Source organism: Bos indicus, chromosome 29, assembly GCF_029378745.1.
Source record: "Bos indicus isolate NIAB-ARS_2022 breed Sahiwal x Tharparkar chromosome 29, NIAB-ARS_B.indTharparkar_mat_pri_1.0, whole genome shotgun sequence".
Taxonomy (NCBI): domain Eukaryota; kingdom Metazoa; phylum Chordata; class Mammalia; order Artiodactyla; family Bovidae; genus Bos; species Bos indicus.
Genome location: NC_091788.1, coordinates 19,052,174 through 19,067,884, shown reverse-complemented (window position 1 = coordinate 19,067,884; position 15,711 = coordinate 19,052,174). Strand labels below are relative to the sequence as shown.

The 15,711-nt window shown below is 39.0% G+C and overlaps 1 protein-coding gene across 9 annotated transcripts in view; it reads right to left on the bottom strand.

Annotated features, from left to right (window-relative positions):
- LOC109554006 (glycerophosphodiester phosphodiesterase domain-containing protein 4-like) overlaps positions 1-13,882 on the bottom strand; it is a 165,130-nt gene extending 151,248 nt beyond the window's left edge. For 7 of the 9 annotated variants that reach the window (XM_070783304.1, XM_070783310.1, XM_070783309.1 and 4 more), the window contains exons 1-3: positions 13,568-13,882; positions 10,119-10,315; positions 5,749-5,852 (exon numbers count right to left, since the gene is read on the bottom strand). In XM_070783304.1, the coding sequence (XP_070639405.1) occupies positions 5,749-5,852; positions 10,119-10,301 (287 nt within the window). In that variant the 5' untranslated portion in view covers positions 10,302-10,315; positions 13,568-13,882. Of the gene's footprint in view, positions 1-5,748; positions 5,853-10,118; positions 10,316-12,107; positions 12,369-13,567 lie in introns of all 9 variants that reach the window. The other 2 variants (XM_070783305.1, XM_070783306.1) reach the window with 2 other exon arrangements.
- Positions 13,883-15,711: the final 1,829 nt, after the last annotated feature.

Sequence of the window (15,711 nt, the reverse complement as noted above, 5' to 3'; positions counted from 1 at the left end):
AGCCCAAAAAATAAAGTCTGACACTGTTTCCACTGTTTCTCCATCTATTTGCCATGAAGTGATGGGACCAGATGCCATGATCTTCGTTTTCTGAATGTTGAGCTTTAAGCCAACTTTTTCACTCTCCTCTTTCACTTTCATCAAGAAGCTTTTTAGTTCCTCTTCACTTTCTGCCATAAGGGTGGTATCATCAGCATATCTGAGGTTATTGATATTTCTCCCGGCCATCTTGATTCCAGCCTGTGCTTCCTCCAGCCCAGAGTTTCTCATGATATACTCTGCATATAAGTTAAGTAAGTAGGGTGACAATATACAGCCTTGACGTACTCCTTTTCCTATTTGGAACCAGTCTGTTGTTCCATGCCCAATTCGAACTGTTGCTTCCTGACCTGCATATAGGTTTCGCAAGAGGCAGATTAGGTGATCTGGTATTCCCACCTCTTCCAGAATTTTCCACAGTTTATTGTGATCCACACAGTCAAAGGCTTTGGCATAGTTGATAAAGCAGAAACAGATGTTTTTCATGCATAGACTGGCTCAATAAAAAGAAAGAGTGTGGACCTAACAGAAGCAAAAGATATTAAGAAGGGGTGGCAAGAATACACAGAAGAACTGTACAAAAAAGATCTTCATGACCCAGTTAAACAAGATGGTGTGATCACTCACCTAGAGTCAGACATCTTGGAATGTGAAGTCAAGTGGGCCTTAGGAAACATCACTATGAACAAAGCTAGTGGAGGTGATGGAATTCCAGTGGAGCTATTTCAAATCCTAAAAGATGATGCTGTGAAAGTGCTGCACTCAATATGCCAGCAAATTTGGAAAGTCAGCAGTGGCAACAGGACTAGAAAAGGTCAGTTTTCATTCCAATCCCAAAGAAAGTAAATGCCAAAGAATGTTCAAACTACTGCACAACTGCAGTCATCTCACACGCTAGTAAAGTAATGCTCAAAATTCTCCAAGCCAGGCTTCAACAATACGTGAACTGTGAACTTCCAGATGTTCAAGCTGGTTGTAGAAAAGGCAGAGGAACCAGAGATCAAATTGCTAACAACCACTGGATCATCGAAAAAGCAAGAGAATTCCAGAAAAACATCTATTTCTGCTTTATTGACTATGCCAAACCCTTTGACTGTGTGGGTCACAACAAACTGGAAAATTCTGAAAGAGATGGGAATACCAGACCACCTGAGCTGCCTCTTGATAAATGTGTATGCAGGTCAGGAAGCAACAGTTCGAACTGGGCATGGAACAACAGACTGGTTCCAAATAGGAAAAGGAGTATGTCAAGGCTATATATTGTCACCCTGCTTATTTAACTTATATGCAGAGTATATCATGAGAAACGCTGGACTGGGAGACGCATAAGTGGAATCAAGACTGCGGGAGAAACATCAATAACCTCAGATATGCAGATGACACCACCCTTATGGCAGAAAGTGAAGAAGAACTAAAAAGATTCTTGATGAAAGTGAAAGAGGAGAGTGAAAAAATTGGCTTAAAGCTCAACATTCAGAAAACTAAGATTATGGCATCCAGTTCCATCACTTCACGGAAAATAGATGGGGAAACAGTGGAAACAGTGACAGACTTTATTTTGGGGGGCTCCAAAATCACTGCAGATGGTACTGGAGCCAAGAAATTGAAAGACATTTGCTCCTTGGAAGAAAAGTTATGACCAACCTAGACAGCATATTCAAAAGCAGAGACATTACTTTGCCAACAAAGGTCCATCTAGTCAAGGCTATGGTTTTTCCAGTAGTCATGGATGGATGTGAGAGTTGGTCTATAAAAAAACCTGAGGCCACCATCACCCTAATACCAAAACCTGATAAAGATCCCACAAAAAAAGAAAACTACAGGCCAATAGCACTGATGAACATAGATGCAAAAATCCTTAACAAAATTCTAGCAATCAGAATCCAACAACACATTAAAAAGATTATACACCATGACCAAGTGGGCTTTATCCCAGGGATGCAAGGATTCTTCAATATCCGCAAATCAATCAATGTAATACACATTAACAAATTGAAAAATAAAAACCATATGATTATCTCAATAGATGCAGAGAAAGCCTTTGACAAAATTCAACATCCATTTATGATAAAAACTCTCCAGAAAGGAGGAATAGAAGGAACATACCTCAACATAATAAAAGCTATATATGACAAACCCACAGCAAACATTATCCTCAATGGTGAAAAATTGAAAGCATTTCCTCTAAAGTCAGGAACAAGACAAGGGTGCCCACTTTCACCATTGCTATTCAACATAGTTTTGGAAGTTTTGGCCACAGCAATCAGAGCAGAAAAAGAAATAAAAGGAATCCACATTGGAAAAGAAGAAGTAAAACTCTCACTGTTTGCAGATGACATGATCCTCTACATAGAAAACCCTAAAGACTCCACCAGAAAATTACTAGAACTAATCAATGACTATAGTAAAGTTTCAGGATATAAAATCAACACACAGAAATCCCTTGCATTCCTATACACTAATAATGAGAAAACAGAAAGAGAAATTAAGGAAACAATTCCAGTCACCATTGCAACGGAAAGAATAAAATACTTAGGAATATATCTACCTAAAGAAACTAAAGACCTATATATAGACAACTATAGAACACTGGTGAAAGAAATCAAAGAGGACACTAATAGATGGAGAAATATACCATGTTCATGGATTGGAAGAATCAATATAGTGAAAATGAGTATACTACCCAAAGCAATTTATAGATTCAATACAATCCCTATCAAGCTACCAACAGTATTCTTCACAGAGCTAGAACAAATAATTTCACAATTTGTATGGAAATACAAAAAACCTCGAATAGCCAAAGCAATCTTGAGAAAGAAGAACGGAACTGGAGGAATCAACCTGCCTGACTTCAGGCTCTACTACAAAGCCACAGTTATCAAGACAGTATGGTACTGGCACAAGGACAGAAATATAGATCAATGGAACAAAATAGAAAGCCCAGAGATAAATCCACGCACATATGGACACCTTATCTTTGACAAAGGAGGCAAGAATATACAATGGATTAAAGACAATCTCTTTAACAAGTGGTGCTGGGAAAACTGGTCAACCACTTGTAAAAGAATGAAACTAGAACACTTTCTAACACCATACACAAAAATAAACTCAAAATGGATTAAAGATCTAAACGTAAGACCAGAAACTATAAAACTCCTAGAGGAGAACATAGGCAAAACACTCTCCGACATACATCACAGCAGGATCCTCTATGACCCACCTCCCAGAATATTGGAAATAAAAGCAAAAATAAACAAATGGGACCTAATTAACCTTAAAAGCTTCTGCACATCAAAGGAAACTATTAGCAAGGTGAAAAGACAGCCTTCAGAATGGGAGAAAATAATAGCAAATGAAGCAACTGACAAACAACTAATCTCAAAAATATACAAGCAACTCCTCCAGCTCAACTCCAGAAAAATAAATGACCCAATCAAAAAATGGGCCAAAGAACTAAATAGACATTTCTCCAAAGAAGACATACAGATGGCTAACAAACACATGAAAAGATGCTCAACATCACTCATTATCAGAGAAATGCAAATCAAAACCACTATGAGGTACCATTTCATACCAGTCAGAATGGCTGCAATCCAAAAGTCTACAAATAATAAATGCTGGAGAGGTTGTGGAGAAAAGGGAACCCTCTTACACTGTTGGTGGGAATGCAAACTAGTACAGACACTATGGAGAACAGTGTGGAGATTCCTTAAAAAACTGGAAATAGAACTGTCTTATGATCCAGCAATCCTACTGCTGGGCATACACACTGAGGAAACCAGAAGGGAAAGAGACACGTGTACCCCTATGTTCATCACAGCACTGTTTATAATAGCCAGGACATGGAAGCAACCTAGATGTCCATCAGCAGATGAATGGATAAGAAAGCTGTGGTACATATACACAATGGAGTATTACTCAGCCATTAAAAAGAATACATTTGAACTAGTTCTAATGAGGTGGATGAAACTGGTGCCTATTATACAGAGTGAAGCAAGCCAGAAAGAAAAACACCAGTACAGTATATTAACGCATATATATGGAATTTAGAAAGATGGTAACAATAACCCTGTGTACGAGACAGCAAAAGAGACACTGATGTATAGAACAGTCTTATGGACTCTGTGGGAGAGGGAGAGGGTGGGAAGATTTGGGAGAATGGCATTGAAACATGTAAAATATCATGTATGAAACGAGTTGCCAGTCCAGGTTCGATGCCCGATACTGGATGCTTGGGGCTAGTGCCCTGGGACGACCCAGAGGGATGGTATGGGGAGGGAGGTGGGAGGAGGGTTCAGGATGGGGAACACATGTATACCTGTGGCGGATTCATTTTGATATTTGGCAAAACTAATACAATTATGTAAAGTTTAAAAATAAAATAAAATTTAAAAATAAATAAAAATAAAATTAAAAAAAAAAAAAAAAACCTGAGCACTAAAGAATTGATGCTTTTAAACTGTGGTGTTGGAGAAGACTTTTGAGGGTCTCTTGGACTGCAAGGAGATCCAACCAGTCCATCCTAAAGGATACCAGTCCTGAGTGTTCATTGGAAGGACTGATGCTGAAGCTGAGACTCCAATACTTTGGCCACCTGATGCGAAGAACTGACTCATTTGAAAAGACCCTGATGCTGGGAAATATTGAAGGCAGGAGCTGAAGGGGACGACAGAGGATGAGATGGTTGGATGGCATCACCGACTCAATGAACATGAGTTTGAGTAAACTCTGGGTGTTGGTGATGGACAGGGAGGCCTGCGTGCTGCAGTCCATGGGATCACAAAGATATGACTGAGCAATTGAACTGCACTGAACAATAAAAAGTGGTTTAAGTAAGTGTATTAGAGTACTTTCATGTCAGGACATATTTTTAGACCATTTTGAATGATAGTCATTAAGAGTTTTAACAATCTGTCAAAATGTGTGTAACTATTTTAAGCAAAAAGGAAAAGCAAAATTGTATATCTGGCATGAGTATAATAATGTAAAAGTAAGCATAGAAAAAAAAAACTGGAAGTATATCAAGTGACTGTTACTGCAAAGTAAAACTAAGTTGAATTTTATATTTTCTACTTTGTATTTTTACATTTAAAATAAAAACCATGTACTACTTCTATAAAAAGGTATTCCATTTTTAAAAAGTCGCATGCTCAAACACATCCCTTTTTCCCCCAAATATCAAATAATGGGTAAGATTTTCAACAATCAGTTCAGAAAAACTGAAAGAGCTAGGAGTAGTTCAGAGTAGGAATTGGGCTACAAAAGGTGCTGTCTCTGTCTCCAGAGTCTTTGGAAGCACAGTAGGGACAGAAGGAAGAAGCAGAGGCTGGAGGTGAGGCAGACACATCAGGGTTCATGGACAAAGATCATGAAGATGGACTGGTGTAGGCATCAGTAACCCAGACAAAAGGCTGAGAAGCAAGGTATCAGGGAGTCATCTGAATAGGACTGGGGGCACTGGAAGCACAGAGAAAGCTTCCACTGAGCCAGATTTGGTCAAAGAGTGAGAATGAGCAGGGAAGGGAGGTACAGTAGCTGAGGGTGCTGAGCATCCTTACTCCTCCCCAGAGTTAGGCCTCCAATCCACCAGCTGCAAAAAATCCCTCCCTCTTATGTCACCAGATCTTTTCAGCCTGAAGTAAGATCCATGTGGCTGTTAGACCAAAGAGCCCTTACACAAAAAGAAAAAAAAAAAAAAGTGAAACTCACCAGTCAAAGCCATTGTATTCATTTGATGATTCTACCCACACGAACACCAAAAGCACAGACATGCAAAATGAAATGACCAGACATGGGTAAAATAATCGTTCTCTCTAGAAACAGAAAGAAGAGAGTATAATTAAGTTCCATTTACTCATGGTATCTCAGAAACATCTGCATACACTCATCAGAGGTCTGCATAGCTGTAGTGCATTACCCTCCCCAGGCTAGAGAGACCTCTGTATTCTCTTATCCCTATGGAAGCTTGTATAAGCCTATTTATGACATTTATTACACTGAAATGCAATCATTTTTTTTCTGATGCAAATTTCTTCTTTGAGGAAAAGGAACTTTTGTTACAAATCTCTGTATTGCCAGTGTCTAGCACAGTTCCTTAAATGCAGCTGGCTCTTTGTAACCATCTGTTGAATTCATCCACCTCCTGTCTACCAAATGTTTGTTCAGTGATTCATTCACTGAGTAATTCATTCATTCATTATTCATCAGGTCATTTAGCCATTTATCTTCCCAGATTTGAGGAAGGGGAGACATAGGTGAGGGAATAAACTTTTTTTTTAGTAGTTTATCTTGCACAAATACAATGCCAGGGATTTCAAAAGCTACTTTCATTTTCTTCATTTCTCAATACAGTTATATAAGGTATTGGTAACCTCATGTTGCAGAAGAGAGAACTAAGTCTCAGAGAAGTAAAAGTAATTCACTCAAGCCAATTCACACAGCCAAGAAGTATCAGATCCATTGCCCAGATCTGTGAGCCCAAAGCCAAGATGGAGGATATCTTTATGGAGAAGGTAACTCCCTGCACTGAAAATTATATCACAAGTCAACCAAATCAGAGGTTGTCAAACCCTTCCTGGGAACATTAGGTTTAATTTGCTACCTGAGTTATAATCCTGACATTTCTATATCACATGGATGAAAAATTCTGTTTCTTTGTGTCTTTCACACTGCCTGTATTCTGCAAAACATGGATTTAATAATCCCTGCCTTGTGCAAAATATGGGGTTACCGTGAAGTAAGAATTAAGAAATAAAATAGAAAACGTAGAGTATTGACAGACCCATTCTGATGAGAGACATTATAGGTATCAAGGCACTAAAACAACTTCTGCAGTGTAGGAAGCTGAAGAGAACAGCTTTTGACTCAGGTTATACTCACTCTCTACATAAAACATGTGTGGACTTTGATAAACATGTATCAGATAAAGTTACTCCCCTGCTTACAAGACTCCCAGATCTTCCCACTATGCGAAAATATAATCCCAACTCCTTGCCATGACCCAAAGGTGCACACAATCAAGTCTTGTCCATCCCTGACCTCATCCCATTCTACACATCGACTCCATTTCTGAACTCCAGCCACGCTGGCTTTCTGTTTCTAGAATATGACCAGATCTGTTCCCACCTCAAGAGTTTCACAGTTCCTGGTCCCTCTTCCTGGAGTATTTTTGCCCCCAGATGTATATATGGCTGGCTCCACCTTTATATTTAAGAGATTGCTCAAGTGACATTGCTTCAAAGCAGTCTTCTCTAATCAGGTTCCCATCCACCTGACCCATTTTCCTATGTATTATCTTCAAAGCTCTTATCACTGTCTGAAACCATCTTTCTTCATTACTGTTTATTACCTAACTCATCCCACTAGAATGTCAGGTATAGGAAGGCCAGAGGCCTTAGTGGTCTTACTCACTTACACACATTCAATAAACTTGTTCTTGTTGAATAAACACATCTCCTTATTTTGATTCTCACTGTTGTCACTCTTGCTCAAAAATTAATAGGCTCCCCTCTGTTTACAGGACAAAGTTCAAATATTTTAGGCTGACATAAAGATGCTACATAATTAGATTAAAATATTCCTTTCCAATCTGATCACTTACCATTTATCATCTTACCTGCTCATAAATTCAATACTGTAAATTTGTTTTTCCCTAAACACATCGCTGTGCTTCTCTATCTCTGGACTTCTGACTACTGCATTTCCTCTACCCAGAATCCCCTATACCATCATTCCTGTAAGTGGAAGATGACTTCACAAGTCAGTGACTCCAAGAACAGTAAAATAACAGCTAACATTTATTTAGTGCTAACCATATGCCAAGCCCTGTTCTAAGTATTTACATATTTTATCTCTTCTTTCCTCCCAACAAACTCCATTGGTGGGCACTGCTGCTACCATCTCCATCATTCAAATGAGGAATCAATCACTAGAATGTTAGGTAACTGGCCAAGGTCCCACAGTGGTTAAGCACTAGTTTGGAGAAAATCAATGATGAAGTCATAAATTGAATCCAGCCAGCCTTTCCCCAGAACACAAGGAATTTGTTCTTTTGCTATATGCTAGACTTCTTCCCCTGAGCATAAACAGGGCCTTGAGAATTGCCCAAGGACTTCGAAAATTGTATAGTTTAACTCCCTCTATAGAGAGGCTCAGAGATAGCATATAACCAGCCCTAAAGCAGAGCTGGAACAAGCACCAAAATGTACTCCCAGGCACTGGTCCAGGGACTTTTTCATTATACCACACTGCCTCCAATGCCACCTTTCCTAGGAAGCCTACCTTTTTCTTTCATTCAATGTCCTTTATAGTTCTCTTGTAACTTACTTCATCATTCCTAATAAATATTTGTTGCATCAATTCGCTGTTCTCCATTTTTACCATCACTTCACTAATCGAGGACACCAACATCTCTAACCTTGATTACTACCGTTGCTTTTCTCTTTGAGGCAAAGACATCTTTCTGCATTACTCTCGTACTGTCTAATGCATCTTCCACATGATCCAATAATCGTTCCAAAACATAGCTCAGAAAACAGTAATAGCTTAAAATCTTTAGGGACTCTCAATTCCATACATGGAAGAAGTCAAATTCTTAAAACCACACTACATCTACCAACTCCCTCTCTACGTTCACTTCCCATCACTTATCCATTCATATCTTCTGCTCCACCTAAAATAAACCTCAGACCAAGCCTTTTGACTCCTCTCCAATACCATTTCTTTTGCCACCCTCTATTCTTTATCTCGGAGAAGGCAATGGCACCCCACTCCAGTACTTTTGCCTAGAAAATCCCATGGACAGAGGAGCCTGGTAGGCTGCAGTCCATGGGGTCGCTAGAGTTGGACACGACTGAGCGATTTCACCTTCACTTTTCACTTTCATGCATTGGAGAAGGAAATGGCAACCCACTCCAGTGTTCTTGCCTGGAGAATCCCAGGGACAGGGGAGCCTGGTGGACTGCCGTCTATGGGGTCGCACAGAGTCAGACACGACTGAAGCAACTTAGCAGCAGCAGCAGCATTCTTTATCTATCCAATTCTTAATCACATGTCACATTCTAAACAAAGTTATTTTTGGCTCCCTCCCTTGTAACATGGACACAGACGTGCATGCTTGGCTCCCTCCCTTGTAACATGGACACAGATGTGCATGCATATGAATACACACACACACACACACAATTATACCATTTTTCTCAGTATATTGAAATTAAATGTTTACTTGTCTTTTCCTCCAGTAGACTGTGAATTCCTTGAGGAATTCACAATGCCAGAGGACTCGTGTTGTCCTCAGTCACTGGTACAGAAACTAAATAACTGGGGGGGAAAGATATATGGACTGAAGGACACTCATGCCTAATGGGAAGCCTCCCATTCCCACCACTTTCCTTAAGCTCCGCATGTCAGACAACAGAAATCAGTAATCCAACTGGACAGAATCCTGGACCCAGCTAGACCAAGTATATAATTAAGTGAACATACATAATACGGCTGTCCTTTTCTCACTTCAGTGTGCTCGTCATTTCACCTTTTACATCACAGTGCCCACCACAGAGCCCCAAAATACGGTTTAAAGAAAGAAAGAGGTGCTCAATGAGGATATACCACATGCTACCACTCAGCCTTACCAGCGATCCTTCATTAGAGAAAATCAAATACTTGCCTGACCAGTAATAAAGGAGCACCTTATTTCCTGCTGGTTTTTGTTTTTCATAAGCACAGTTCCTTTGGGAAACTCACACTGAAGAGAGATTTTAAAATTCAACTATTCCTATACTCCACAGCCAAGAACATCTGACTGACCTAGATCTTACTTCTTCTTCCAGGTTCACTTAATAAAAGAAAAGATGAATAAGTGAATAACAGAATGACAAGAAATTAATAATAAAAGTGAAAGAAAACAAGCACATGTTTCAGGAAAATTAACTGTGGCCCCAGAATTGTGGCAGACCTTTAACAGAAGAGCTAGAGCCCCTGCCTAGTCCTGAAGACTTTAGTGAACCTGTATGAGGGTAGGAACCAGCCCATGTTCCCCAAATTAAAAAAATGTAGTTCAGCTTCTTCCCATCTCTCTGTACCAAAGAGCAGCACTGTCCATGTTTAAATTTCTTCTCCTGTTTGATTTTCCAGTGGCAGCTGTAGCAACCAATAATGGTAGTAACGAAGCATATGTGGTTGAAGATGTGTAAAATCCATGGAGTATCCTTTTTTTGTTTTCTTGTCTGGCTCTGAGGTTCAGTCTTGTTGGCCTTCATAGGCATGGTTCACCTTTTTGCTGTAATAACAAATAAAACAATCAGGATCTAGTAGTTTCTTTAAATGTTTCCTACCCTACCATTCTATAGAAAGTTCCATCAAAATAGATGGATTTTAAAAATTTTTTTATAATCTAGGATAATGCACTGGATTTGGTATAGAAGATGAAAGCTTCATCCTATTTCTCCCACTATCTAGTTGAGTGTTTGCTGCAGTCATTGCACCATTCAAAGTTTAGTTTTCCCAGCTCTAAAAACAGGACCATGTTCTCTGCCCTAGCCAACTAACAGACACTGAAGGCATCAAATTCAATAATATGGAAAGTAAAAAAAAAATTTTAACTTTATTATGCTCTTGAAATAACCTGAAAACTTAGGCAACACGAAGGAGTTACACCAAAAACACAGTCTTTGACTAATAAGTGACTCAGACACACAGCTGCCTGCCCTTCATAATCCAGATGCTTTAAAAGACTGATAAAGAGAAAAACCTCAAAACTAGCTAGCAAAGAAGACATATTACATGTAGAGGAAAAAAGGTAAGAATGTCTTCTTAACATTCTTACAACAACAATGATTTCTCATTGAAAACAACACAAGCCAGAAGACATAGGAGCAACATCTGTAAAGAACTTAAAAAATGAAACAAGTTAACCTGGAATTCAGAACTCAGCAAAAACATAAAAAATGAATGTAAAATAAAAACCTTTTCAGATATTTGAAACAATAAGAATTAATCAATAAGTGATTTATACTATGAGAAATTTTAAAGAAAGGCATTGAGTATGAAGGGGAAAAGTACCTGGTGGGAATCCACATCTACATAAAGGAATAAAGTACACTGAAAATATTAAATATATCAATGGATATAAAATACTGTTTTTCTTATTTTAAAAATTACTTCAGAATTTAATAAACTATTTGAAGCAGAAGCAAAAAAAAAAAAAAAAAAAACAATGACTATTGTAGCTTATAACAACTATAAAAGTAAAATGTATGACAATGGTTCCAAGGCCAGGAGCAGAAAATGAAACTACATTGCTGTATAGTTCTCATACTATATATAAAGTGGTGCAGTATTACTTGAAAATAGATTCTAATATGTGAAAAAAAAGTATGCTATAAACTTCAAAGTGATCTCTGGAAAAAGGTGTACATACATAATAAGTCAAATAGGAGATGAGATGAAATCATAAATCATCAATCCAAGAGAAAAAAAAAAAAGATAAATAGAACAAGAGAACAAATAGGGAGCAAATAGTAAATGCCAGATTTAAGCCTAAATACATCAGTGTGTGTTAGTCACGCAGTCGTATCTGACTCTTTGCAACCCCATGAACTGTATACTCTTCTGTCCATGGAACCCCACCAGGCTCTTCTGTCCATGGAATTCTCCAGGCAAGAATACTAGAGTGGCTTGCCATTTCCTTCTCCAAAATACAGCAGTAATTCCTTTCAATGCAAATGAACTAAATGCTCCATTTTAAAAAACAACAAAATTGACTAACTGGATTAAGAGAACAAACAACAACAAGCTCCTTACAAGAGTTTGGTTTGTTAAGATAGATTTAGAAAAAAAATGGAGAAAGACAGTCCAGTACTTAGGACTCTATGCTCTCACTGCCAAGGGCCTGGGTTCAAACTCTGGTCAGGGAACTAAGATCCCACAAGCTGCACTGTGCAGCACAAAAACAGGAAAAAAGAAAAAGGTACACCTTGTACATATATCAGTGTTCAACTACCAGGATAATGCCATCGACTAAGCATGGACAAAACTTCAATCACATATAACAAAAAGCTTCTACTACTCACACATCTGAGCTGATCTGCTATCCATTCTGCTGATCTAGACTGGCCTCAGCCATTATGACCAGACAACTCTGCTCCATGTGTCACTCAACCAGGCTGACCTGAGTATGTTTTCATGGTGATGGAAGTCATCCAAGAGAGCAAGTCTCAATATGCAAGCCCATTTCAAGCTTCTGTGTCAAGGGATGTCTTGAAGTCAAACTCAGCTCATGGTAGAGGGCACAGTAAAGTTGCATGGCAAAGGGTGTGAACACAAGGGTATAACTAAAGGAAGGATGAAAACTGAAGTCAAAGGATATAATCTACCTCACTATATTATCATTAAATCAAAAAACTTTGAGGCAAAAGCATTAGCAGAGACAAAGAGGGACATGTATAACGATGAAGAAATATTTTTAAACGTTTGTGGGCACCTAATTACATAGCCTCTGAAGGAGAAATAGACAAATCCACAACCACGGTAGGAAATTTAGCACACTTCTCTCAATAAATGATATAATAAGCAGATAAAAAAAATTGTAAGGATACAGAAGATGTTAACAACTTAATAAACTAGTTTTAACTAACATTTATAAAACACTGTACTCAATGACTGCAGAGTTTTATGTTCAAGCAAAAATGGAACATTTATCAAAAAACACAATTAAGCCAGAAATCAGTAAGAAAGAGACCTAGAAAATCCCACACTTGGGAATTAAACACCATATTTGTAAAAACCCATGGGCCAAAGGAAAATGACCGCAACTGAACTGAGAAAACAGTCTGAACTGGTTGATGAACTTACATGAACTTGGTGTGACTACCGTGTCCTAGAAAGATGTCAACAAAAGTTCTGTGTCTGGGAGGAAGGTAAGCTGCTTGAATACTAAATAAAAGGCAACATTTAAAGCAGAATAATTACCATAACCATTTTCCATATGTACAGATCTCTAACTTTGTGTATATCAGCCAGAGTAGCCAAGTTCATATGAAAATCAATAATATTTAAGGAAAGATCAATAAATATTGTTTCCCTTGCAGCTCCTTCTAAGATTTCCAAACCCATGTATTCAACAGCCTACTGAAATCTCCACTTAAATTTCTTACAAGCATTTCAAAACTAACATGTCCAACACTGAATCCTTGACTTTCCCTCCAAAACCTATTCCTCCTGAAGTCTGTCCCCTTTCAGTAAATGACGCCACTCTTCACCTCCTTGCCTGAGCCAAAAAGGATTGAGATACCAGAAAAACTCACCCTCACCCCATAAAAACTAGAAAACTGGAAACATATATATATAACTACTATAAGAGGTCGAAAAGGCAGCGATGAGCAATGATCCTCGAGAAGAGAAACCAACGAACATGGCCCTTCACACCTGCAGTGACTTCTCACAAGCTGGGGCACCTGGCATGTAGCGGAGCTTGGTGGGGCCCCCCCACCCATCCCCTCTAGTCACCCTCCCTCACTCCCCCACTCCTCACCTCCCCAACCCCCGTCTCAGATGGGGATTGGGGACTGTCTCAGGTCCTCAGCATCCTCTGTAGAGCAGAGGGGATAATGGCAGCTCCAGCTTTGTTGGAGGACGTGGTGAGGAGGATGAGCTGACAGGATAGAGTGCCTCAGGTGTGCCTGCCAACTTGAGAGTATTAATGTAGCTTTCTCTTTCTGGAGATGCTTAAGGGGGAAGTATTTATGGTGACTTCACCATGGAAAACCTAAATCTGGAATTCAAGCTGGAGGGGCCGACATCTCTCAAGCTGAAGGGGCCGACATCTCTCAAGATGGAGGCCAGGCAAAATGAAACGCCCAAAGCTGGAGCGTGGTGGGCGTGGCCAGGGGCGTGGCCTCGGGTGCCTAGTGAGACGCTAAGACTGAATTTAAAGCCAACCGCAAACCTTAGCTCAGACCAACACGCTTTAAATGTTTTTTAAGGTATGCCGTGTTTGTTTTATTTTTGGTTCTTCTAAAAATATTATTTTCGTTCTTCTAAAAATAACATAAACTTAGTTCTGGTTAATCACTTAGTTCAGGCACTTATATTCTAGCCCAGTTATTCATAGTTTCATTTTTTAGCTATTTTTTTCTTGCCCTTTTTCCCCCAAGCTGCTTCAAAAATAGACCTGTGTAGTTTTGTTTCTTTGTTTAATCTTTGATCCACGCAGCTATTTCTCTAGCTCTGATTTTATTTCTGAGCTCTAAATTCTTGTACCCATCTTATGTCCTGGGGTAGACACGTCAAATTCAGTAAACTCTCACCTGAATTATCTTTCCCTTCTAATCTGCTCCATCACCTGCAAGTGCTTCCAGATTGCCAAATAACAAGATCTGAAACCTATGCCTCATTCTTAACTCCTCTTCTCCTCTGCAACACCCCCTCCCTCCTAATAAGGACCAAGTTCTGCTTGTTATATTTCCTATTCATTTTTATCCATGTCTCCTAGTCATTCTGTGTTGATTTCAATGCCTACTAGGCCTGTAATCACCTCCCTGGGTACCAACTGCTTAGTATTGCTATAGTAAGCCTTTAAGGAAGTTATAGTTACTACAGTTGACGCCCAAAGAATCTCACTACTTCCAGTTTACCTTCCCAAAAATTTACCTTTCAAAGATCAGGCAGTAAGTGATCTACAGGAATTAGACACTGCCTTAATGTGATTTAGTGTATGGTGTTCTAATTGGCATGCTGTGTGAAGCATTACCCAGATTGTACAAAGAGGAGGCCTTATGCAGACTACATTTAGCAACTGTGTCCGTTGGCTGGTCAGTTAATTTGACATCTGGCAACCTCCAGTGAGAACCAAAAGCTGTTAGCCAACATAAATTTCCTTGCCAATCGCTGACACTATAGAAACTACAGAAAAAGAAAAGAACCTCAGCAAGAATAGAATATTTTTTCTTTTTTTCAGATCACAGCATAAATTCAAGCTTGAGAGGATGAAAATATTAAATATATATCTTTAGAAAAATAATCTCAAATTTTTTAGAAGTTTCTTGCAGTCAATTACTACTCTAAAGAAAATTAAAATGTATACAAATAAAAGGAAAAGTGTGAAAAGCTTAATGACAACATAAGTATCAAAGAAAAAAAGAAAAGAAAATGACTTTTCTATATACTACAAATAAAACTGGACAGTTATCTGACATTTGTTTTCAACAATTATTTTTGCAAAATATAGGCTCAAAGTTTAGAATGATACAATTTTACTATATTTTTCAGTTCAATTCAGTCGCTCAGTCGTGTCCGACTCTTTGCGATCCCATGAATTGCAGCACGCCAGGCCTCCCTGTCCATCACCAACTCCCCGAGTTCACTCAAAATCACGTCCATTGAGTCAGTGATTCCATCCAGCCATCTCATCCTCTGTTGTCCCCTTTTCCTCCTGCCCCCAATCCCTCCCAGCATCACGGTCTTTTCCAATAAGGCAACTCTTCACATGAGGTGGCCAAAGTATTGGAGTTTCAGTTTTAGCATCGCTCCTTCCAAAGAACACCCAGGACTGATCTCCTTTAGGATGGACTGGTTGGATCTCCTTGCCATCCAAGGGACTCTCAAGAGTCTTCTCCAACACCACAGTTTAAAAGCATCAATTCTTCGGCACTGAGCTTTCTTCACAGTTCAACTCTT